The sequence below is a fragment of the Aspergillus costaricaensis genome, assembly GCF_003184835.1.
Source record: "Aspergillus costaricaensis CBS 115574 unplaced genomic scaffold BO79scaffold_18, whole genome shotgun sequence".
Lineage (NCBI taxonomy): Eukaryota > Fungi > Ascomycota > Eurotiomycetes > Eurotiales > Aspergillaceae > Aspergillus > Aspergillus costaricensis.
Genome location: NW_020291818.1, coordinates 501,988 through 523,770, shown reverse-complemented (window position 1 = coordinate 523,770; position 21,783 = coordinate 501,988). Strand labels below are relative to the sequence as shown.

At 49.5% G+C, this 21,783-nt stretch overlaps 7 protein-coding genes across 7 annotated transcripts; 4 read left to right on the top strand and 3 right to left on the bottom strand.

Moving 5' to 3' along the window:
• Positions 1–93: 93 nt before the first annotated feature.
• Positions 94–780, bottom strand: BO79DRAFT_196167 (nuclear telomere cap complex subunit Ten1). The gene is made up of 2 exons (XM_025681177.1): positions 624–780; positions 94–495 (listed from the first exon to the last, which is right to left on the bottom strand). Exons 1-2 carry the CDS (start codon positions 707–709, stop codon positions 153–155), a joined length of 429 nt encoding a protein of 142 aa, XP_025538950.1. The 5' UTR covers positions 710–780; the 3' UTR covers positions 94–152.
• A 188-nt stretch (positions 781–968) lies between these two features.
• BO79DRAFT_174426 (ESCRT-III subunit protein SNF7) lies at positions 969–2,449 on the top strand. Its single transcript, XM_025679745.1, has 4 exons — positions 969–1,503; positions 1,575–1,779; positions 1,842–2,050; positions 2,107–2,449. Exons 1-4 carry the CDS (start codon positions 1,329–1,331, stop codon positions 2,184–2,186), a joined length of 669 nt encoding a protein of 222 aa, XP_025538949.1. The 5' UTR covers positions 969–1,328; the 3' UTR covers positions 2,187–2,449.
• A 611-nt stretch (positions 2,450–3,060) lies between these two features.
• Positions 3,061–5,519, bottom strand: BO79DRAFT_238150 (uncharacterized protein; the record flags this gene model as incomplete). Its single annotated transcript, XM_025684780.1, has 4 exons — positions 3,061–4,004; positions 4,057–5,128; positions 5,214–5,418; positions 5,514–5,519. 4 exons carry the CDS (start codon positions 5,517–5,519, stop codon positions 3,401–3,403), a joined length of 1,887 nt encoding a protein of 628 aa, XP_025538948.1. The 3' UTR covers positions 3,061–3,400.
• Positions 5,520–7,358: 1,839 nt separating this feature from the next.
• On the bottom strand, positions 7,359–7,902 carry BO79DRAFT_21166 (uncharacterized protein). The gene has a single exon (XM_025683060.1). It carries the CDS (start codon positions 7,812–7,814, stop codon positions 7,497–7,499), a length of 318 nt encoding a protein of 105 aa, XP_025538947.1. The 5' UTR covers positions 7,815–7,902; the 3' UTR covers positions 7,359–7,496.
• A 3,008-nt stretch (positions 7,903–10,910) lies between these two features.
• On the top strand, positions 10,911–13,677 carry schA (serine/threonine protein kinase SCH9; the record flags this gene model as incomplete). Its single annotated transcript, XM_025683417.1, has 2 exons — positions 10,911–12,184; positions 12,246–13,677. The coding sequence occupies 2 exons, from the start codon at positions 10,911–10,913 to the stop codon at positions 13,675–13,677; spliced, it is 2,706 nt and encodes a 901-aa protein (XP_025538946.1).
• Positions 13,678–13,759: 82 nt separating this feature from the next.
• Positions 13,760–14,331, top strand: BO79DRAFT_21118 (uncharacterized protein). Its single transcript, XM_025682968.1, has one exon. It carries the CDS (start codon positions 13,842–13,844, stop codon positions 14,208–14,210), a length of 369 nt encoding a protein of 122 aa, XP_025538945.1. The 5' UTR covers positions 13,760–13,841; the 3' UTR covers positions 14,211–14,331.
• A 4,166-nt stretch (positions 14,332–18,497) lies between these two features.
• Positions 18,498–20,907, top strand: BO79DRAFT_229154 (uncharacterized protein; the record flags this gene model as incomplete). The annotated part of the gene is made up of 2 exons (XM_025684017.1): positions 18,498–18,916; positions 18,993–20,907. 2 exons carry the CDS (start codon positions 18,498–18,500, stop codon positions 20,905–20,907), a joined length of 2,334 nt encoding a protein of 777 aa, XP_025538944.1.
• Between the last annotated feature and the right edge of the window lie 876 nt (positions 20,908–21,783).

The following is a 21,783-nucleotide window of genomic DNA, read 5'->3' as shown; positions in this document are numbered from 1 at the left end:
TAAGGAAACATTGGTCTGGATAATGTGGATATGTACATGTCTGTCAGGAAGTGTCACGAAGTAATGGATTGAAGATCTCGGGTACCATAGTATAGCACATAGAAAAAAGTTGAATAATTGCTAGTCATTAATCAATATGTTGAAATGGGTTATCACCCTGTCCTCCTTACCCTCCTCTCCACGCCCAACGCTTCCTGCAGGATTCGCTCATACTCTCCCAACGCCACGGCGCCAGCTGGGAACACCATCACGGCTTCCACATACACTGGGTTGGGATTTGATTCTGAAACAGCAGAATCATCATCACTTCTCCTATATCTCCTTACATAGCCGAGCACATTTACCCACGCGCCAACGGACAGCTCCTGCGAGGTGACTGTCTCCAGCACCGCGTTGATATCAACGGCAACAGAGGGTGGTTCCTGTGGTGGTTTCTGACGCGGATAGTTGTGTTCAAGGATGAGATGCCCCGTTTGGATGTTGTATGTCCTCACGCTGAGAAAATCAGTTTCTTTACTACTATCTTCCTGAGCAGGCAAAGAAGCAAGTATCTCTAAATAGTCTACGGGACACAGCATGTAGAATGATAAGATACAAATAGACAGACAAGGAACTCCACGCACCAACCGAGAAATCGGACCTTCGAGCTAACTGGAAGAGAAGGTAGATCGGAGAGAAATGCCCGCGTAGAAGGAAGAGGTGCGTTCATTCCAGCAGGTGAGATAGACCCCTAAAAAAGGGCCATCGTATAGAGGAATGATCTCGAGGCAGCAGTGATCGATCACAAGGCAATCAATCAATCAATCAATCAATAATAAATAATTAATACCCGTGAAATACGATGACCGGCGTGACCCCCATCCACGTGACCATATCACCCCGATAGGCTTAGCGCGGTATGTCATAGGGCCAACGAGGGGAAAACCAACTTGAATCCGGCCGGGGATCTCCTCCATCTCTTGCTCGCTCTTCTCTCGTCTCGGACCTTATCACACACACTCTCTCTCTGTTCTTGTCGCTTATCAAGGACCGCTGCCTTGCTCGACCTGGCTTAGGTGACTTGGAGCTGATCGACTCCCGCACCCTTCACCAGGATAAATCACCGTCCAGCGATCCCTCACCGATCCCGCCCCGTTGCCACGGACCATCATCTCTTTCCATCCCACCTTCCACCGATTCCAGAACCCGTCGTTACACTTCCTCCCGACTCAACACCAACGACTTCCCCCATCGGACGTCGAATCACTAGTCCCTAGCATCACCTCGATCATCGCAATAGCAGCCACCCTCTATCACAGCCTAATCAACCCTCATACACCCTTATCAACATGTGGTCTTGGTTCGGCGGATCCGCCGCTCAGAAGCGGAAAGATGCGCCCAAGAATGCGATTCTCATGCTTCGCGAGCAGCTGGACATGCTCCAGAAGCGCGAGAAGCACTTGGAGAATCTGATGGAGGAGCAGGATGCAATTGCTCGGAAGAACGTAACGTCAAACAAGGCCGGTAGGTGACCGCAGAAAAACAGTCAACTAGGCAACAACAAATGAAGACTAACGGGTTATTGATCTGTATAGCGGCTAAGAACGCCCTTCGACGGAAGAAGGTTCATGAGAAGAACCTCGAGCAGACGACGGCGCAGATCGTTCAGCTAGAACAGCAGATTTACTCGATCGAGGCGGCGAATATCAACCAGGAGACTTTGAAGGCTATGGAGGCGGCTGGTGCGGCGATGGCGAAGATCCATGGCTCTATGACGATTGATAAGGTGGATGAGACGATGTATGTTGTTTCGTTATGGTATTGTCTGTGTGATGGGAATAAGGCAACTGACTATGGACTAGGGATACACTTCGCGAACAGCACCAACTCAGCACGGAAATCGCAACAGCCATTACAAGCACCTCTCTGGTCGATCAACCAGACGAGGCCGATTTGGAGGAGGAACTCGAGGGTTTGGAGCAGGAGGCCATGGACGAGCGGATGCTCAACACAGGTACTGTGCCGGTTGCAGACCAGCTCAATCGTTTACCTCCTGCGGCAAATGGAGAAAGTAAGCCACTGTCCCTCCCTCCTCTCTATGAAATTATTCTAACATATATGCAACAGTCAAATCCAAACCCCAGACCGAAGAAGAAGACGAGGAAGCAGAACTGGAGAAGCTACGTGCGGAAATGGCCATGGGATAACTGGCCAACTAGCTATTTCGTTTTCCTCCAATTCCTTACAGACTCGGGTTTCTTTCACCTCTCCTTCTTCCCTTTTTAATCATATGTGTCAAAGAACATGTGCTGCCTCCATTCCACCGTTTTGATTGATTGCGTTATTTGCGCCCCTTGGAGTTAGTTAATTTTTTTTCTTATTACTTGAATCCTTGCATGATGGAATGAAATCATTGTCTACTTATGTTCAGATTCTATATCGTGATTGAATACATCCGCTAGTAGTAGAGTTGAATTGAGTAGCTTAGCTGATCCTTCATTAATATTCTGTTCATGCATGAAAACATAAAACTGTATCTGTTCCAGGTGTCAATGTATTATCTACACATCATACTTATGTATATGATCATACCTGAAATCTAGTCCTACAGCCTTGTCTACTTTCTACATATAGTAATTATGCTGCCTAGAAGCCAATCCTTTCATCCATCTATCATGAATACAAAGGTAGTATGTAGTAGTGGTCACGGTAGTATAAACAGACACACGTCGTTCCCTGCTTACTATATAGGCATCCATCATAAGCATGTACATTTATTACCACTAACCTAACTAACTTTACCTGGAACGGTGGGAGCCTAGCAGAATCCTACTAGTGAAAAACATAGGATTGATTACTTTTATAGTATAGTCGAACCTTAATGATTATCTGTACGGTCAAGTTACTAGTTACAAGGTAGATTATCAAGTAGTTATATTATTATTTAACTATAGTGAATCAAAAAGATCCTCTTCTCTTCCCATCCATGTAGACCAAGTCGGAAGTATAATCTCGCAGTGATAAGGATTAGGATGAGGTTTTATTTTGATAGATAAAGGTAGATAGATTTACGGTAAATGGCTAAGAATAAGATATGAAGTAATAAGAATAGAATTGAGGAAAAAGATAAAAGTAAAACACTCAGATATTGAAACGCTCAAACTCCCCATGTTTTTGGTAAATGATCTCGCAGACCCATCCGGAATGAAAAACCCCCGCCCATTTGAGTGTGTGTTTGCCGAAGTGAAATGGAAATAATCAGTTAGTTACTTAGTTATACGTGAACCCCCGGAATAAAAGATGAATGGTAAAGCCACTGCGGGGAAGTGGTATATTAGGTAGCGAACGACCTTGAAAAGTCTCTGCAGTGGCTTGAAAGGAGTAGTAAAGAGAGTGAGAAAAGGGGTATGAAGCGTGCACATCATGGAAACCAGGCGTAACTCTTGAGTAATTTGGCGCGAGCCCCGTCGTTCGCTTCTTGACACCACTTGGATTTCCATTCCCATTCTTGCGCAGCAGCCTCGATGAGGGCTTCCTTGCACTCGGGAGGAAGTTCCTCCAGGATTTCGGGGCTCGTGAACTCGGGATTAGCGGAGTCAGCAACGCTGATTAGGCCGTTGGAGCCGAGATCGTGCACATCGCCGTCTGGGCCGGGAACGCCCAGGTTGGAATACGGCGAAGATTCGAACTGGATATCATGAATGGCGAATCGACGGGACATCGCAGCTGGAACTGAGGAGAAGAGGGTGGATTCGGTGATTGGCTGTTCAGGTTGGTTGTCGCTTGGTTCGTTGGCTTCCCTGTCAACAGCGGCTGGCTCTGCTTCGCTGGTGCCGTTCGTCAGGCTCAGGGTGGACATGCCCTGAGCTAATTTGGTTGCAACTCGAGGGTCGGGAGGAGGCAGACGCTCCCAGCGGGCGTGCGTCGGTTGCATAATCTTGGGGTACTGCATGACGTTGGTATGGATGTCATACTGTCCTTCGAGGTTTTCGCGGCGCGCAAGAGATATGAGAGAGTTGAAGTTGCTACAAGCATGTTAGTATATAACTAGCGTCAGGCAAGCGTGTCATCACATACCTCGCCTCTCGGGCATGTTCGAGCATCCAGTTATCACCAGTAACTGTAACCTTACGTTTCTTCGAATCCACCGCCTTTCCGGTGGGCAACGGCACTGACGGAGCGCTGGTGTGATAGACACTACTGGCACCGTGCCAGGCCACGTATTGATTCTTATTGTAAGGCTCGCCTGGGGCAGGGAGCTTATCTTCCGGGACGGCAAGTTCGCCCTCGACATCTCCACGCTCCCTCGCGGCCTGGGTATGGTAATCATCGGTGACCTTCTTTCCACCAACAATAATCTTTGCACCGAATTCCCGAAAGACAGATCGAGCGGTGACAACACCGATAGCTCGGCCTTTGTAAGAGTGAGGGATAATTTCTCGCTCGATGAGATCGCGTTTCGCCTCGTCGTCGATGATAATCTTATAGAGGAGTTTGTGCTTCTGGAAAAACAGGTACGAGTCCCTGAAACCAATGCATCGCGCAGGCTCAGTAGACAACATGTATTTGCGATCACCACGGTTGAGAATCGTAAACACACGGACCCTATATTCTCGGTCGCCCAGCAGGTTGCCGTTCTTGTCCACCTTTGTCTCGCCCTCGGGGTCGTCTGGGAGAGCAACTTCGTCGTCGATAACATCCATCATGTTGCCCTCCTTATCGATCGGAACCTGGGTAACATGCGACGGGCCCCGGTTACGTGCCCATCTTCCACCACTAGCAGCGGGACGACCGCGCCTTCGCTTGACCGGCGTGGACGTATGGATCGGGGTCTGAGGGGCGCCGTCATCAGGCGCATCCCAGTCTGGGGGACGGTTCTTCGGAGGACGGCCTATGCGGCGCTTTCGTGGGATGGCTGACATGCGGCCACCCATGCGTGTAGGAGTGTCGCCGCGCGATGGAGGGTTCGAATCTTGGGCGGGCGTTGCGGCTGTCTCTTCCTCCTGGCTGGGTTCTGCCTGAGCTTCCGCCTCAGGATCCTTATCGGAAGCATCACCTGGATCTTCCATCGCTGGCGACGATCCACGCGATGGGGGTGCTTCAATCATCTCCTCGTCCGAGACGTCGGGGAGCGGAGGGGCGGCATTCCCTACTGGGTAATTAGTTGTTCGCGTCCGTGACGACCGAGGCCGCGTCGGCCAAGGAAAGGGTACAGTGAAAACCGAGGAGATTACTTACGCATTGATTGCGCAGCTGCTTGAGCAGCCGCACGAAGTTTCCTAGCCATACCGACGGTGAATGGGTAAGATGGGCAATGGACGCCGACCTAGAATTTCCTGGAGCGACAGAGCTGAATGGAGGCCCTTGGGGACGTTCCTTTCCGCAGCCATTCGCGCTAGAGCCAGACGGGACTAGGTTTCTCCGAGTACCCGGGTTTCTCTGTCACGTGATTAAAAAAGAAACACTCCTGATGCCTGAGGCAGATAGAGTTGTTCCAGCCACGTGCCGAACCAATGATGGAGATAATCAGAGACCCTCATCGAGGCTGGAGTCAGTTTAGCGCTTCCTGCACAATGATGTCATGGTCCCTTTCCGCTGATCGCCGACGGTTCGTTCCTTCGAACTGATTCGTGATCGCGCGGCCATCTTGTGTTGCCCGTTTCCCGCTGAACAGTTATCGGCTTCCCCGTGTAGATACATTCCCTTACCCCCTAGTACTACTACTACTTACTACACGGCGTGTAGCAAGTGCAATATGCGGGATTTCCTCCGAAGGTCAGTCATCCTTTGCCTTCCGCTACACAAAAAACCTATGTGGTCTAGACAGGTTCGGTAGCCTTGCATCCTGGCTGAAGCTGAACTGAACCATTGCCAGCACGACCCAAGCCAGCAGATGATTCATCTGCAGCGATAAGGTATGCGCGAGCCTGACCACTGACGTATGTAAGTGACAGTGATAACCTGTTCGGCCTCAACTTCACATGTCCGCCAAAGAGGCGGTGGGAGATGGAGCTTCTGGAACCCCTCAAAAGAGAACCCCACCACCCTCAATAATAGCGGCAGAGCAGGACTGCTGTGCTCCGCATTCCTCAACTCTGACCACCCTTATGCATCCCTGAAGGAGGGTAGGCCCCATCGCGTCACATAATCTTCAACGTGTGTTGGAGCCTGGTTGCTGCGAGGCCATCGCGGTACGGTCCCCTCCGTGGGTATCGGAATCGAGCGTGGGCCCGTGGATGTTTTCGGAGCGTCTGTGGTGACCAGATGCTGCGTGCCGCAGATCGCTTACACAACCTCGCAGCAGCCTGCAGGTGACCTACCTACTGATCGTGTCCAAGTAGCCTCAGATGCAGCGACGGTCTCCCTAGTCAACTAGGGCATTTAGCTTATTATTGGCGGATCGTGGAGGGGGCGAGTGTAAAAACAAAGCAGAACTCCACACCAAAAGGTTCCCCTGGATATCTTTTCCTGCGATTTCTGGTAGGCATCAATTTCCTAAACAAGCGAGCTGAGAAGAAAATTGCTCCTACCAGAACTCGCTATCTGCACGATGGAGCTCAGTGTCGGTTACACCATGGCAGTGATTGGCATTTTTAGGACTACCCCCCCCCCTCCTCCTCCATCTCCTCCTCCTCCTAACCCCCATTTTCTGGTCTACGACGGCCGGGTGTTTTTACCGTCGAACCAGGCCATTCTGAAACATAATCGATCCTACCTAAGCAGCGACTGCATTACAATGCTACTGGATCTGGCAGCTGCACGGACATGGTGTAACTCCGTATCGGCGACTTACCACCTCCCAGCCGTACAGCTGCCCTGAGCTTGTGATGCACAAACGTAAGGGGGTGACGAGCCCGGGATTCCCGCTAGCCTCGGGGCGCGCGATCTTCCAAACCTTCCTCGACACCTTTGATTTGACTGTGCGAGGCATAGATTACGGGTCTGGCCGATAGTTTGACTCAGATAAGAGGGAGAAATGCAACGCTTCGACTACCTAAGACTGGGAAGAATTCCAAGGGGTTGAGGATGCGGCTGCGATCATACTATAGGCCTCCCATGTAAGATAGGTATAGGAATGGTACTAAACACTACTGCAGAGCTACCATAACAACCAGCAGGGCTGTGTATCATTTGAAGATAGCCGTAGTTCCGCGCGAACACATCTCAAACGCGGGGCATCTGAGAATCCTTGAAAAGAACTTAACATGATGTCACTCAATCTCAAGTTATCGCTCATAGTGTAGATAGCTTGCATTGACACACCATAAGGAAACGAGGTCCGGGCGGAAAGGGCAACGAATACCTAATCGGGCAATCAGTCGATCCGAACCGGGTGTGAATTACTTGGATAATGACCTTGGTTAAAATCCAGAGACTTTGCGGTTATGAATCATAGTAGTCCTAACAAGGTACTGTACATGTACCTCGAAGTACTTCTCCGGGACAAGTAAAGGGGGAAAGAAAGTAATCCCTGTCATAGCAGTACTGTATTTGGACAACAACAAACTAAGAGAGGGTCAGTGAGCTGTGATGAGGTATATCTCAATGGTTGTTGATGAGTTGATGACAGTTGCGGTGACCAAGTAACTACTACTCCACTGGTACCTACCCCACCCTCCCTCCATCCAATCCAACCGCGAAAGGAACCCCCCCAAAAAAGAAGGATAAGAATTAAGAATAATGAGAGATGAGGAGGTGGCGGCGGAGAAAATGATCTCCGGTGGCATTTTCAATGATTTACTTACCTTCTTGTCGGAGGGGCACTTAGCGTGAGGAGATGGTGGAGAGAGTTGAAAGAGGAGAAGAAGGAGAAAAAGCAGAAAAACCATATCCATTTTAGCTAAAAAGAGGAATTCGCTATTGGCATGTTCTGCCGGAATTTTGAGGGTACTAGTGGGTGGCCGTGGAGGAGCATAAGCTTTCTACCGAGGATTACAATGGGCAAAAAGAGTATCTGCAGGTCATTATTGCATCTCTAGTTGGGGATATTGGGTGATAATGTGGAATTATTTGGTCGGACTAATGCTGTTTAATAGTAAGTAGTATAGATAGTAGTATAGGGAAGGAGGGAGGGAGGAAGGAAGGAGTTACTCGGGTATCTATCTAGTGGCAGTTTTGGCAAATGGGAAAGATAGAGAAGCCTAAAGAACAGACGGACCCATTCCATGGCAGTGACTGGTTGTTGGAATTATGCAGCGGGTTTTCTTGACTTTGGAGCATTCCCGGTTCCCACAACCCAGCCCACCCACCCATCCATCCATCCATCCATCCATGTCCACCGGGCGGATAGCCCATCCTTGTCCAAAGAAGGGCCCAAGAGAGAAGGAGAAGGGAGGCAAACCGGCACATCATCGGACCTCTGCGGTCATCGACGGGCTTGGGAGCCTGTCATTCATCCTTTTTGCTTTACACGGATAATAACTTATTCTTTTTTTACTCTTGAAGGAGGGGGGTGAGTGGGAGGGAAGGGAAGAAAGAAGGAGAAATGGCAATTATTTCAACCATGCTGACCCCCCTCCAGCAGAATAAAAAGAAGATAGAAGAAGGAGGAGATGATGGTAGTGGTAGTGAATTAATCATCCAGGAGTTTTTTTCTATTCCTGTTCCTTTCTTTTATCATTCTTCCAAGGCATCTCTATCCGTTCCAAGAACTGTCCCCCTCCTTCTTCGTCTTCCTTCTTCATCACCGCTAGATAAATGTTACTGTGTGTCTCCTCTTCCAGCCACCAAAGCGATGTGGTTCGTGGTTGACTTCACCAGTGGTTCCATCCCATACAGCGCTTCGTCTATTTGCCAGCAGCACCGCCATCTCCACTCCGTCTGAGGCCTTTTCCCTTTTCCTTTTACTTACGCCTCCTGCCGCGCTTTGATTCGTTCCCTTTCCAATGGGTGGCATTTGCCTCCAATTCTAAGGGACGCTCCGAGACAACAATGCACCCTTGACCACTACTAGGCTACTTCCTTCACCAGTAGCGTTTCCGAAGCTGTGCCAGGCTAACAGTAATCGGTTCGAAGGAGTCATCATCATCATCATCATCATCAAACAAACCACCCTTGACCGGTCATCACCCATAAGACCCATCCTATAGTATAAGCACGTTCAACCAGACCTAAAAAAAAGGCTTCACCACCAATTCTGACCTGTGTTCTGGTGCGAGAATAGAACCGGGAAGGAAAGAGGAGGTCACATCGTATTCTGGTCGTGTTTCTTCCACACAGAGCCATCGCTGGTTCTAACTATCTCACTCTACCTCTTCCTCTCCCATCCTCGCTGGTTCCTTTGGTTTAACCTCAACCACTCCCCCTCACCCAACAGATCCTGTAACTCACTCAGCTCCTGTACTGCTTCCAAACCTTTTTTTTTGGACGCGTTTTTGCCATCCAACTTTCTTTTCTCCTCCCCCAGAATCTCGGTCGCGAAAGTTACCACAAGTCGACGGTCCCCATCCGCAGTCCCTGACCCGTTCAGCGGCTTCAGCGGCAGCTTAGGTCTATGACTATTGGGGGGTTTGGTTCGTTTTAACGCCACCTCATCGCCAACCTCAAATTTGAATTAACCGTCAAAACGTGATTTCCGAATTTCATCTTCCCTTTTTTTTTAAACCTTCTTCCCTCTTCGTATATTGACATCTGCCGGGGTTACTTCTTTCTTATTGTTTTAGAAAAAGAATTCCACCCATCCTTGTTTCGTGTTTCCTTCCTATCAGTTCTGGCCATCTGGTACAAAACCCGCCATCCGCCGGCGTCCGCCCGCCATTTGTCCGTCTGCGCCTGATTGACGCTAAGGCTCCGTCGCCCACATTGACGGGCATTAATTGCCTGCCCGAGACTGACTGATTGAGTTCTTGGAGCCCATAAGTGCCTTTCTTCGTCAAGTTCGCCCCGGGAATTCATTGGGTTTCGTCTGTGAGTAAAACCCTCCAGGTTGGTGCTTCTCATTCCGTGCCTTTTTTTTCCCTTCCCTCCCATTTTTCCCCTCAAATGTCATTCATCGCTCTTCATCCTTGGCCGTCGACCCCATCAGCTCTACCCACTTTCCCTTCCACGGCTCCGTCGACACTCTCCTCCTAACAACTTGCCAAACAGTAACAGGACATCCCGCTTTTCTACCCCTCCCTGCTCTTCGCCATCCGCACCCGATCGGATTCATCCTCCCGCAAACTTCCTTGACTTGTCAACCTCCCAACAGCGTCTGACTCACCTTTTTGATTCCCACGTTTCAACTTTGCTCGTCGAAAGACGTCATACCTTCAGCGATCTGTCCTCGATCATCTCGTCGCTTTGACATCACTACTTCTATCACAGCGGTGCGACCGACAGATTCGACCCTCGGTATTCCTGGTTGTGGATTTTGGGTGTCGGATGGAAACATAAAGATGGCTGCTGCTCAGAGTGGACTAGGGCCGCATGGAGATGCGGGCTCATTGAAGCAGCCCAGATCCCGGAGGTGAGTACAGTGTCGCGACTTTCACCTCGTTCTTGCTGTTTGGTCTGGATTTCCATCGTATGCCGGGTGTGGCAAGAGAGTGTGTGGTAAAAGGATGAAAGAGCTGGGTGCGAAGTTTTCGCTCAACGGCGGATGACTGCCGTACTTCAGCCCTCATTGTGTTGTCATGTTTAGCATGCAAGCTTCCCATCCTCGGTTTCTGCGGCGCTGCCCATGGATCATGTCGCGTGCGGGAGTCATCCGCGACAAGCAATGACTATATGCCGCACGGGCTGAAGAGGGGAAGAAAAATCGCTCTGCATGAAAACTGCCACTCCATTGCTCTTTCGATACCAGCTCAAGACCTAGCACCCAACTCTGCCATACTCAGAATCGCTTGTCATATGTCTTCTGTCTTTGCGTTATTAGTCCACCATACATAGCACCATGGGGGGTCTTAATTACGCTGTCATGCATAATTTCAACAACACTGGCCTTCCTGATCATGGCTGACTCGTACGCTAGCAATGGTACGCAAGAAGACGACAATCAGGATCAAATCGGCTCCAACAGTCCAACTCCTACTGGGATCTCGACTCCACAGCCCGATCTAGCGGACAAGCGTCTGCCTTCCATAAATTCCAGTTATTTCCAGGTTGGTTCTCCCTCTGGTGATAAGTCCCGTTCCTCCAACACCTGGTCTTCTGAGACTTCTACTTCCGCGCAAAACCCCCAGTCGGATGCGGCCCCCACAGGGACACGGGATCGAGGTTCCTCACCCTCGGGCTCCTTCGTTATGATGGAGCGCCCCGAGGCTTCGGATACCCAATCATCTACCGCTTCACCGGACCAGAGCCTTGAGACACACACATTGCAGCCGGAAACGTTGCCCCCAACGAATTTGCCTACTCCCCCCTACAGTTCCGCTTGTTCTCTTTTGCAGAAAGAATCGGATGAGGCTGAACTGGGCTCCTCTGCCCCGGATAAGGGCATGGGCTCCATCTTCAATACTTTGAAAAATTACCTCTCCCCCTCCGGAAGCATGTCATCTCCTGAACAAACATCCCGCCGTCACACCTCTCTTCCCGTCTCAAGCGTCTCTGACGATCCAGTCCTTGCCTCCCACTTTTCCAATCCCTCCCTTCTTCCTGCTTCAGATGCGTTCTGTTTGCCGGATGCTCCCCTTCTCGAACACGAAAAACCACATGTGTCTATGTCTTCTGAGAATCTGGCGAAGCTAACTGGAACTGTGTCGGATCTCGTGCGTCTAAAGAGTACACCTCCTCTTACTCCTCGAGCAATGTCCAATGAAGGTTCGCAAACCGACAAGAAGCCACCCACCTCCTCCCCTCATCCGTCGGAACCTGCCCAGCCGCCCTCCGATGAATCGGCGAATGCAGCCGACGAAATCGCTGGCAAGCTCAACGAAGCGTTCCCCCCTGAAAGAGATACTCCCTCACCAACTGGTCCTCCGGTGGCCTCACTGAAGGGCAAGCTCTACGTGAACATATCCGAAGCTAGAGGGCTCCGACCTGGGTTCGATCCGTACGTCGTCTGCGTTTTTGAGTGGAATGAAGTCATCTCAAAGAGCGCCCAGGACGAAGAAGCGGCTACCTTGGAACGCCAACAGAAAGAACAAGAGAAGTCGGACCGTGAGGCTGGACGCCCAATGGCGATACCCATGAAGAGTCGGCAAAGCAGCAACAACAGCGCGCTCGACGGTGAGCCTCGGGGGCGTGCCCCAGTGACCGACCCGCATTGGAACCACGAAGCGGTCTTGTACGTTCATCCTCCTGTCATCATGTTAACGAAGGGTATGTGGCTAACTATTACCTTATAGCGATGTCTTTGGTGATCAGTCAGAGGTAGATGTCTCGGTGTATGATCGCAAAGATCAGGAAGCATTTTTGGGCCACGTGCGCCTTTGCATCAACTTGAAGGATGACAACAGCCGGCTAGAAGGATGGTTCCCTCTGAAGTCCCGTGGCGTGGGTGACTCTCAAGTGTCTGGGGAGATCCACATGGAAATGCGCTTCGAGCGGACAGAGAAGAAGCAGGTTGGGCCGAATGACTTCCAAATCCTCAAGCTCATCGGCAAGGGGACGTTTGGCCAGGTCTATCAGGTCAAGAAGAAGGACACGCGTCGTATCTACGCGATGAAAGTCCTGTCGAAGAAGGTTATCATTCAGAAGAAGGAGGTCGCACATACTCTGGGGGAGCGGAATATCTTGGTCCGCACAGCCATGGCGGCTTCACCTTTCATCGTCGGCCTGAAGTTCTCCTTCCAAACACCCACCGATCTTTATCTTGTCACAGACTACATGTCCGGTGGTGAGCTGTTCTGGCATCTTCAGAAGGAGGGGCGATTCCAGGAGGCCAGAGCGAAGTTCTACATTGCCGAGCTCATTCTAGCTCTGCAGCACCTTCATGATCACGATATTGTTTACCGGGATCTCAAGCCGGAGAACATTCTGCTGGATGCGAATGGTCACATCGCGCTCTGTGATTTCGGTCTGTCCAAGGCCAACTTGACCCAAAACGACACGACGAACACGTTCTGTGGTACGACTGAGTACCTGGCTCCGGAAGTATTGCTTGACGAACAGGGATATACCAAGATGGTCGATTTCTGGTCCCTTGGAGTTCTCGTGTTTGAGATGTGCTGCGGTTGGAGTCCATTCTACGCCGAGGACACGCAGCAGATGTACAAGAACATCGCCTTCGGCAAAGTCCGGTTCCCTCGGGACGCTCTTAGCACGGAGGGAAGGAACTTCGTAAAGGGCTTGCTCAACCGGAACCCCAAGCACCGCCTTGGTGCCAAGGGCGATGCAAAGGAGCTTATGGCACACCCATTCTTTGACGACGTCGACTGGCAGGCATTGGGCCGGAAGGAGGTGATCCCTCCGTTCAAGCCAACGCTCAAGTCTGACACTGACACTTCCAACTTTGATCCCGAGTTCACGAATGCGCTCGAGACCAACAACTCCCTCAACGACCGTGCAGCTGCCATTGCCAATGGGTTTATGCCGGCATCGACGCCGTTATCTCCCGGTCTGCAGGCCAACTTCAAGGGCTTCACCTTTGTTAACGAAAGCTCCATGGATCACCACTTTACCAATGAGCCTGGTGACCACATGGAAGAGGACGCTGAGACTTGGCAACGACCTCAGCAGCCGGCAAGCGCTGCTAACCACCGCATGAGTGGGGTTCAGAGGACACACGAGGGCGGCGAGCCCGGTATTTTCAACGTTGATGATAATTTCGACATGTGATTATGGCCTGATGCATGATAATGGAGTTGTGATTTGTGCCTATTTCTTGAACCCTTTTGCTTTGTACATGCCGTCGTGGGTGATTAGGGCTTAGCTGTTGTTACCTTTCGTTTCTGGTTTGCTATTCGTGGTTTACACCTTAGCTTTTGTTTATTTTTCTTGCTATGGTAACAGCAGTATTAGTCCCCCGCAGTGGTTTGATCATACTTTGCTCTCTTCATATCTTTATCGGTATCTGCGGCTTCCATGTCTTGATTCTTTTTCACTGGTCATCTGGATATAGATGGTTGGATATACTTCACCGATCCGGCTTTGTCCTGCACGGAAGGGACATGAGCCTGGTCCACGAATACTTGACCTTACATTTGCACTTTGTTCTTCCGTCAAACCTTGTGATATCCGGCAGTCGCCTGGCTCCATCGCCGGTCGACCCACGTGCTGCCTTGAATTTGCGGTTAGCTTTTGCGAACTCGTATTGGTCTTGTTCCCGAATCCTTGTCTTTCGCATGCGGAGGAGTTACAAGCATGAGTGACAAACACGCACAACATAGTGAAGAGTTGATGCAGGGGCGTTATTATCCGGCAGCATGGCGCAGGAGGACGCTTGCTTGAGATTGTCTATTGGTCAGAGGCCAATAAATACACAAGTTGTTACGAAATGTTCTAGGTCTACGTAGTATCCGGATCGTAGTTACTACAGTGCAGTAAGCGAGTGAATTGTAGCAGAGAGAGAGAGAAAGTCCAGACCCAGCCAACCCTAAAACCAAAAACCCACGAAGACGGCACAAAATAAACCATCTGAAACACATTTATATTATCAATCAGGTCAAGACAAGCCGCATCCGACGAACACCCCTTCCCCTACACATTACATATCTATCTAGTATCTAGTATCTACCCGTATAACCCCGATCTAAAATTATCTAGAGACTAAATACTAGGTGGGGATACTGGATACATCTTCTCAAACCAACCCCCCCTCCCCGATGGACCCTCGGATGAAACCGACCCAACAAACCAACATTGAACCTAAGTAAATCCATGAATCGTGGATGCCAAAAGCACTGGCCAGAGCTATTTTTGTCCGATGATAAGACTAAAACAGGAATATTCGGTGAAACGAGACATTGTCTGACATACATACACGGGAAGAGAAGATCGATTTATCTGATTGGTGGTGAGTAGTGGTATCTTACCCACGACTATTGATCTGATCGCGCTGAGCTCAGATGGATTCCTTCAAGGCTATTTATATATGTTTTTCTGATTGTGTTGTGTTGTATTGGGACTAGATACTATCAGATCAGATCCTAGTACATACTGTGCTTAATGCACTGCTAAGCCTACAATGTACATGAATAAATAAACGAATATGCAAGAATCAAAAGTAAATGCCGAGCTGAGATGCAATGCGATGTGATATTGTGTGATACCTACCTAACTATATTTGGATAAGTAAGTAGTTACGGTGATGATTTGTGTGAAAGTTTCTGAGACACGAACACACACCAGCCAATGAAAGATATTCTGGTGCGTTCACTGACTCACGTCTTTGGGGGGAAAGGGATTATCATTATTAGACTTTACTAGATGGGGTATAACTTTGTCACTACTTAGTAGTTTAGTATATACTAAATGCCTTGGTTTTGAAGTGGTGGTGGTGGTCGCTTTGGGGGCCGTGCGGGTGGTAGATATGGACTTTTATGGTATATAACTGTGATGATCGTTTTCTTTGTTTTTTTCTATTATTTTGTGGAGGATTGTTGGTAAGATGTATGTATTCCTTTGTTTGTAGTGCGGGTTGGTGGAGAAAGCAATTCAGTGTAAATAAATGGTTGAATGAATAAGTAGTTTGAGGTTCTGAATGTGTTTGTTTAGGGTTGAGTTTTCGATAGCAGTACCCTTGTACTAGTATAGAATATGTATCCCCCACGGATATCCCGAACCCCATTCCACTGCAGTTCGCATCACCAAAAAACCTTGGCCGAATTTTAGTTCCCCTGCAACCACACAGAAAAGGGAACCAACGAACTCCGAACAAGGAACCCAAAGTGTAGATCATATTTCCCTTCGCAAAGATCCGAAATAATCAATACAAAAGTAAAACGTACTCGAGCCAATCGCGAGAAGGGTTCTAGTTGACCGAAGCAACACTTGCAGGGGGGGTGCTGCAGCCACCACCACCACCGGACGGACGGCCCCACGGACCCCTGACTCGAGGGAAGAACTTGAGTTACATGTACGTACTAAGTTAGTTAGGTGTGATAGTATGTGAAACAAGCTACTGTTGTTCCTTGTTTTGTTTTTCTTTTCTTTTTTTATTCCATGGCATTGTGTGGATGGTGGTGGTGGTGATGGTGATACAGAGAGTGCTTATTTATATACATCAATACAGGGGGAGGGAGGGGTTGGAACGGTCGGAAGAAAAATGGCAGTGGTTGTAGGGTTGTATCATGTTGCACTTGCCGGAGCAGAGTGGAGTGTATCATGCGGCATTTGTTCGGATCGGTTGGTTTCGGGATATTTGTGTAGTTATTTATACATTAGCATATTATGCTGTGTAATCAGTCCAGGATGAAATTGAGGGGGGAGGAGAGTTCGGATTTAAGAGGATGTACTAGTATCTAGTATCTATGTACTTACAATGTAGGTATCGGCTGTGTGGATGATGGCGATTAGTGACATTTATATGCAAGTTATTCAGCTCGGACAACAATCATTGTATATTGCCATCCATATTAACCAATCTATATGATGAAACAGGTGGAACGCATTGAGAGAGTTATCTCCGAGCGCGGTATAATTCCTTCACCATCGTTGTCTGAGATTGATGCTCCAAAAACGGGGGGCTGACTAACTGCAGGCTGCGTGGGTTTCCACTTTCCACACACATATTCCCCTCATACGCACTGAGGCCTCTGCTACACACAAATGGGTCCAACGCAACAGCCAATGGTTAATGGACGGTGCGAGCCGATGGCTGGAAAGGGACCCATCGCCATGGAGACTAGACTAAAGACGACTAAACGGGTGATAACGGTGGTTCGTCTTCAGGAGACGTGCAGGTTAGTTCGTTATTTCTGTTGCCTGCGTGTCTGCTGCATATACGTATATGCACAGACAGCGTACACTTACACATATGATACTTTCATCTCTCATGGTATGTACATACTATCGACCTCAATACTCCCTTTGAAGACGATAAATAATAGCTGCCTTTTCTCTCGTAATATTGTGAAAAATCCTCTCAGGATGGTGATCGTAAGCTGCATCGACGTCATCAATCCATTGGATGGTATAAATAAACTTCAGAAAAGACCCCAACTACTGGATCATCAACCTTGTCCGGGGCAAGTTGAGCAAAGAGAGCAATAATGCGCACTGAAAAAGGGGCTTTCGTAGCGTATCATCTCAATTCGGGACTAGCGTGGTTGTTCCTGACGCTAGTGCCAGCCCGGTCACCGCGCTAGACTCTACACGGTATAGTCTTCCTGCCTCGTTCCGCGGGTGTCGAGGCAATCCCCTGCACGGGATTCCATGGATTCGGGGCTGCCACCTCCTTTTCCTTCCTTTTTTCTTCCTTCTCCTGCACCTCCGTCGTCATCCTCGACCCATCCCAAACTCTTGGTTCGGTTGGGTGGGATCGGGGCTACGGTGTGCTACCGTCTACACCATCAAAACAACAAAGCCAATTGACGGTTTTCAGGCCTTTTGATCTTCTGGCGATGATAATGATGATGCGCCGTCCTGCGAAACATTTGCGGAGTCGCTCATCCTCCCACTGAATTGTCGCATCGTTACTCGTTTGGGGTGATACTACGGCCGCCACTACTGTCTCCAAAAGACTAACCCTCCAGCTAACGATTTAGTTCACGGGCCTCTGTCCGCTTTTGCATTGGCAGTTGAATCCTGGAGTCGCCCGACAGTTTCCTTCTGCTTAGTTCACATTATCCTCCGTACGGCTGATGCAGCCCGTCATAACCGAGCATCGCTTCCTCCCTTCCCCCCTGGCGACGGCTGCTCTTCCTTGGGTCTGTCAGTATTGGATGGAGGAATATCGGGATGGAGTGATGTTTGAGCCGAGGTCTCCGCTTTTCCTTTTACAGCACGAGTCGCTGTGATGCCGATGCCCTGCAGTCTCACCACGGACTAGTGAACCTAAGATCCTCGTTCCTTCGGTGGGGACGATCGGCCCTCGACTGCCGTCCCAAGTCCTCCTATCTGGTAGTCCGACCACTCTTGACTACTGAATGTACACACTCGGAGAAGTGGCGTGTTCGCGGTGGCCTGCCTCTTGACTTTCTCGTGCCATCAATGGTCCTGCGTTAAGCTCTTTTGGGCGTCCAAACTAACTTCAGCCGACCAAATGTGTGGTCCTGATACTTGTTGGCGCCCGCTCTCACGCTAATGTTCCCCTCGTTCTCCTAAAATAGCGCCGCGCTGTCTTTTTTTCTTTTTTCCCTCTCTTTCTCAAGTACTACTTCCTTTGGCCATCAGATTACAACTTTCGTTGTGATTTCTTACTGTTGCTTGTTGTGTGTCCTTCCTTTTCGTTCCTTACATCCACACTCCTTCGTATATACATGCTCTAGCTGGTGTGCCTCTTAATTTACTGTTCATACATTCCTGTGCCGTCCGTTCTTTTCGACCATCGTTTCCCCACTCGAGCGCCTTCCCCCCTTTCTCTGTCTCCAACGGTCTTTGCGCACTATTCATACAGGCCGCCACCACCACCACCACCACCACCACTACTTTTTTTTTTTTTTACTCCCCTGTGCGCCCTCTCCCGGTGCTCGTCAAATGCAACACCGGTGTTCATAATGAGTGTCGTCGCCAGTAGACCCGAGAGCGCTGCTGTGCCCTTCAGCCCCATTCCTCAAAGCGAATTTATACATTGCAAGGATGCAGCATATGCCGTGACAGTGCAGCCGGTCTCCTCTCGAACGTCATCCGTTTCTTCCTTCAAGAGCAATTACAGTGTCTCTACTGCCCCTACAGTCTACTCTCCTATCTCTCCCACATCACCAGCTCGCGTATTCGACTCCGCTGCTTCTCTGGATAAGATACTGGAGTCGGTGTTCAAGCGACTACCGCAAGAAGTCTACGATGTCATTCTAGACCAATTGGAGCTTTTACATGTCGGCCCGAATCAGACCGGATGCCTAACATGCTTTCAGCGCGACTTGCACGCTCTTTCCTTGACCTGCCGGGCGTGGGAGAAGGGAGTCAGAGCGAAGTTGTGAGTATATTGGTTTACTTTCAGCCAGGCCTTCGTCATAGCTATTCTCGCGTATGCTAATCAGGCTTGCATCCAGGTATAACCGCATACACATCATTGGAAACGATTCGCCGTCGCAATTGAAGAAATACCGACTCAAAAGGGGAAGCCGCTTGAAGTTGCTCAGACGAACCCTCCGGGAGAGGAAGTTGCTGGCCAATCTCGTTCTTGAGCTTCGAGTCCCCCAAATGGACCTGTTGTTCACAACAGTGAAGCAGAGCACTCAATGGCAAGAATACCGAGACCTAGTCGCCTCGGTCGTCATGGTGTGCCCGAACTTGGAACGATTGCTCGGCTTGACCATCCCGTATAACCATGAGTTCGATCGTCTGACACATGCGTTGTCTACGCGTCGGAAGTTGAAGGAGCACACATGGGTTCTAGGAGAGGCCCCGGCGGTCTCTGAAGAATCCCCTCGCAGCACATCATGCCCCTGGAGCTTGGGCCCCTCGCAGATGTTTGAGTTCCTCAACTACCATGTCTCATGGACTAATCTGGAGACGCTGATGCTTTATGGCGTCAACGAGAACAACGCCCTGGAACCGAGCATCTTTCTTCGCATGGTCAGCCTCCTGCCGTCGCTGCGAAATCTTTGCATTTCCAACTTTGACGCGGATGCCTTTGCGGACAGCGCGCTTCTGTGTCTACCGTCGCTCGAATCGCTCCGCTTGGAGAACCTCCCGGGCGTGACTGATTCAGGGCTCTGCCAATTTGCCATGCGTCCAGAGTCTCGCTCCCTCAAGACCCTGGCCCTTATCGAACAGAACATCGATTCGTTGCTTACGATCTCGAAAATCTTGTCATCACTGAGACAGTTGGAACGATTCAAATTCGTCCAGAGCAACAAGAAACCTACGCTGAATGCCGATGGGATTGTCTTTCAACCGCTTTTCGCCTCTTCGACGCTTCGATATTTGCATTGGGACATTACGGGACCCGACTCTGCCGCCGGGCTCGGCAGGCTCGATTACGCTCCGTTTGTGAAACCACCGCGACATACAGAGTCCCCGAATTCTCATCTAGCTCAGAGTATTCTGTCCGTGGGCTTCCCTCGCCTTGAAGCACTGCGAGCACCCTCGGATATAGAACCCCCGGGAGTCCTCCAGGCTGTATGCCAGCCGATACCACGCGGGCAAGCACTGCTCAAGCCAGACCGTTACAGCCTTCCCCGTAGCTCCCACGGCTCTGTTACGACCCGACCAATGGCCCTGCCCGCTGGGAACAACTTGACTTCTGCTCGGATACGAGCACAGACTTTTATTGATATGGCAGCGAAGGACACGGAAACCGGAATGCGGCTGCTCATCACTGATCACTCGGACTCGTACGTTCCTGACAATGCATTGGACGAACTTTCCGATGATGGGTCCGATATGGACATGGACGAGCTCGGCATAGGTGGTGTGCAGCCTAAGAATGATGTCTTGCCCGACGATCACGAAGGTCCGGTCACCGTGTATGACTTCCGGATGCCAGCTTTCATGGGGAGGATAGGCTGTAGGACAAGTGAGAAGGACATCTCAATTCCGCGATTTATCCTTCGTCCAGATATACCAGGGCAGGATGGTGATGGAGGTTTAGTTGATTGGAAACATGTACTGGCCTCCAGCCAGTCCCTTACATATGCTGCTGGAGTTGGAGTAAATTGCTTTGGCGGCAAGGGCCACGTGAAACCGGCGCCCGAAGAGCCGCCATCGCCGACCTCAACTACAACCTCACGCTTTGGATGGGGCAGCATCGGCAGTCGGTCCGCGCTGGGCACCAGTCCAAACACCCCTACAACACCAGCGACGCCGATGAGTCTTTCGTCTACGACGGCACTCCCTTGGGACCGAGATACCTGCACCGGATCATGGAACTATAGCCACAAAAGTGGAAGGGACTGGTGGTTCCATATGGAACGAGACCGCCCAGGAAACGTCGAAATAGTTGACGTTAAGCGACTATTCTAGTCAGGTTGATGTACATCACCGGTGACGTGCATTTGATTTTACCTTTCATTGGTACTTTTATTTTTCTCAAGATTGGCATGCTATGGTACATGCTATCTGTTGGTATACACGCAGAAACGGCGTTTACGGATTGACGGATGGATGGACGATCTCATCAATTGTGGATATTCTTTTTTCTTCTTATTTCTCTGGACATTTTCTGGCCTCGACATACCCGGTGCAGCAGGGGTTATTACCATCTCTATCTCATTAATTGGCATCTCTCTCTCTCGTGTCTTGGTGGTTCACTTACCGCATGAATTCCTATCTGGGTCATCTCCGTCTAATAGTGTTTGACACCGGCGTGAGCAACGCAATTACATAATGCTACAGCTCTTGTTTATTTTGTATATCCATGTGTCTTCTCTTGTACAGCTTATCATCTGGGGTGGCATTTGTCGATTTCACATCTCGTTTTCCTGTATACTTACAGTACTTACGATCAGACTGATCAGTATATATACCTAGTGCGTAATGCATAACTATGGACATCCAACAAGAACATACTTCATAAGTTCATATTAAGTAGTAGATAGTATTAGATTAGCAATATATACCCAGGGATTCATTATCTTCACAACCAGTGGTTTATATATATGTATAAAACCGTAAGTACTAATGCTCCCCTTCTTCTCACTCCACAAGGTTACTTCATCACCAACCTGCAAAAGATGAAAGTAATGAATGCACACACAATCTATCATTTCAATATAATACCGTGAACAAAGAATGATACGTATATACACAAAACGAAAAAGAATGAAACAAATTGAAAAGGTGAAGAAGAACAAAGAAGAAAGATGAAAAAAATAAAAAAGAGGAATGGGGCAAGCCGGG

Excerpts from the sequence above, each read along its gene's own strand:
- BO79DRAFT_196167 (XM_025681177.1), bottom strand. The coding sequence starts at position 709 with ATGAACGCACCTCTTCCTTCTACGCGGGCATTTCTCTCCGATCTACCT. Across the intron at positions 496-623 it reads AAGGTCCGATTTCTCGGTTG|CGTGAGGACATACAACATCC; the intron begins GTGCGTGGAGTT and ends TGATTTTCTCAG.
- BO79DRAFT_174426 (XM_025679745.1), top strand. The coding sequence starts at position 1,329 with ATGTGGTCTTGGTTCGGCGGATCCGCCGCTCAGAAGCGGAAAGATGCG. Across the intron at positions 1,504-1,574 it reads CGTAACGTCAAACAAGGCCG|CGGCTAAGAACGCCCTTCGA; the intron begins GTAGGTGACCGC and ends TGATCTGTATAG. Across the intron at positions 2,051-2,106 it reads TCCTGCGGCAAATGGAGAAA|TCAAATCCAAACCCCAGACC; the intron begins GTAAGCCACTGT and ends TATATGCAACAG.
- BO79DRAFT_21118 (XM_025682968.1), top strand. The coding sequence starts at position 13,842 with ATGGTAACAGCAGTATTAGTCCCCCGCAGTGGTTTGATCATACTTTGC.
- BO79DRAFT_21166 (XM_025683060.1), bottom strand. The coding sequence starts at position 7,814 with ATGGATATGGTTTTTCTGCTTTTTCTCCTTCTTCTCCTCTTTCAACTC.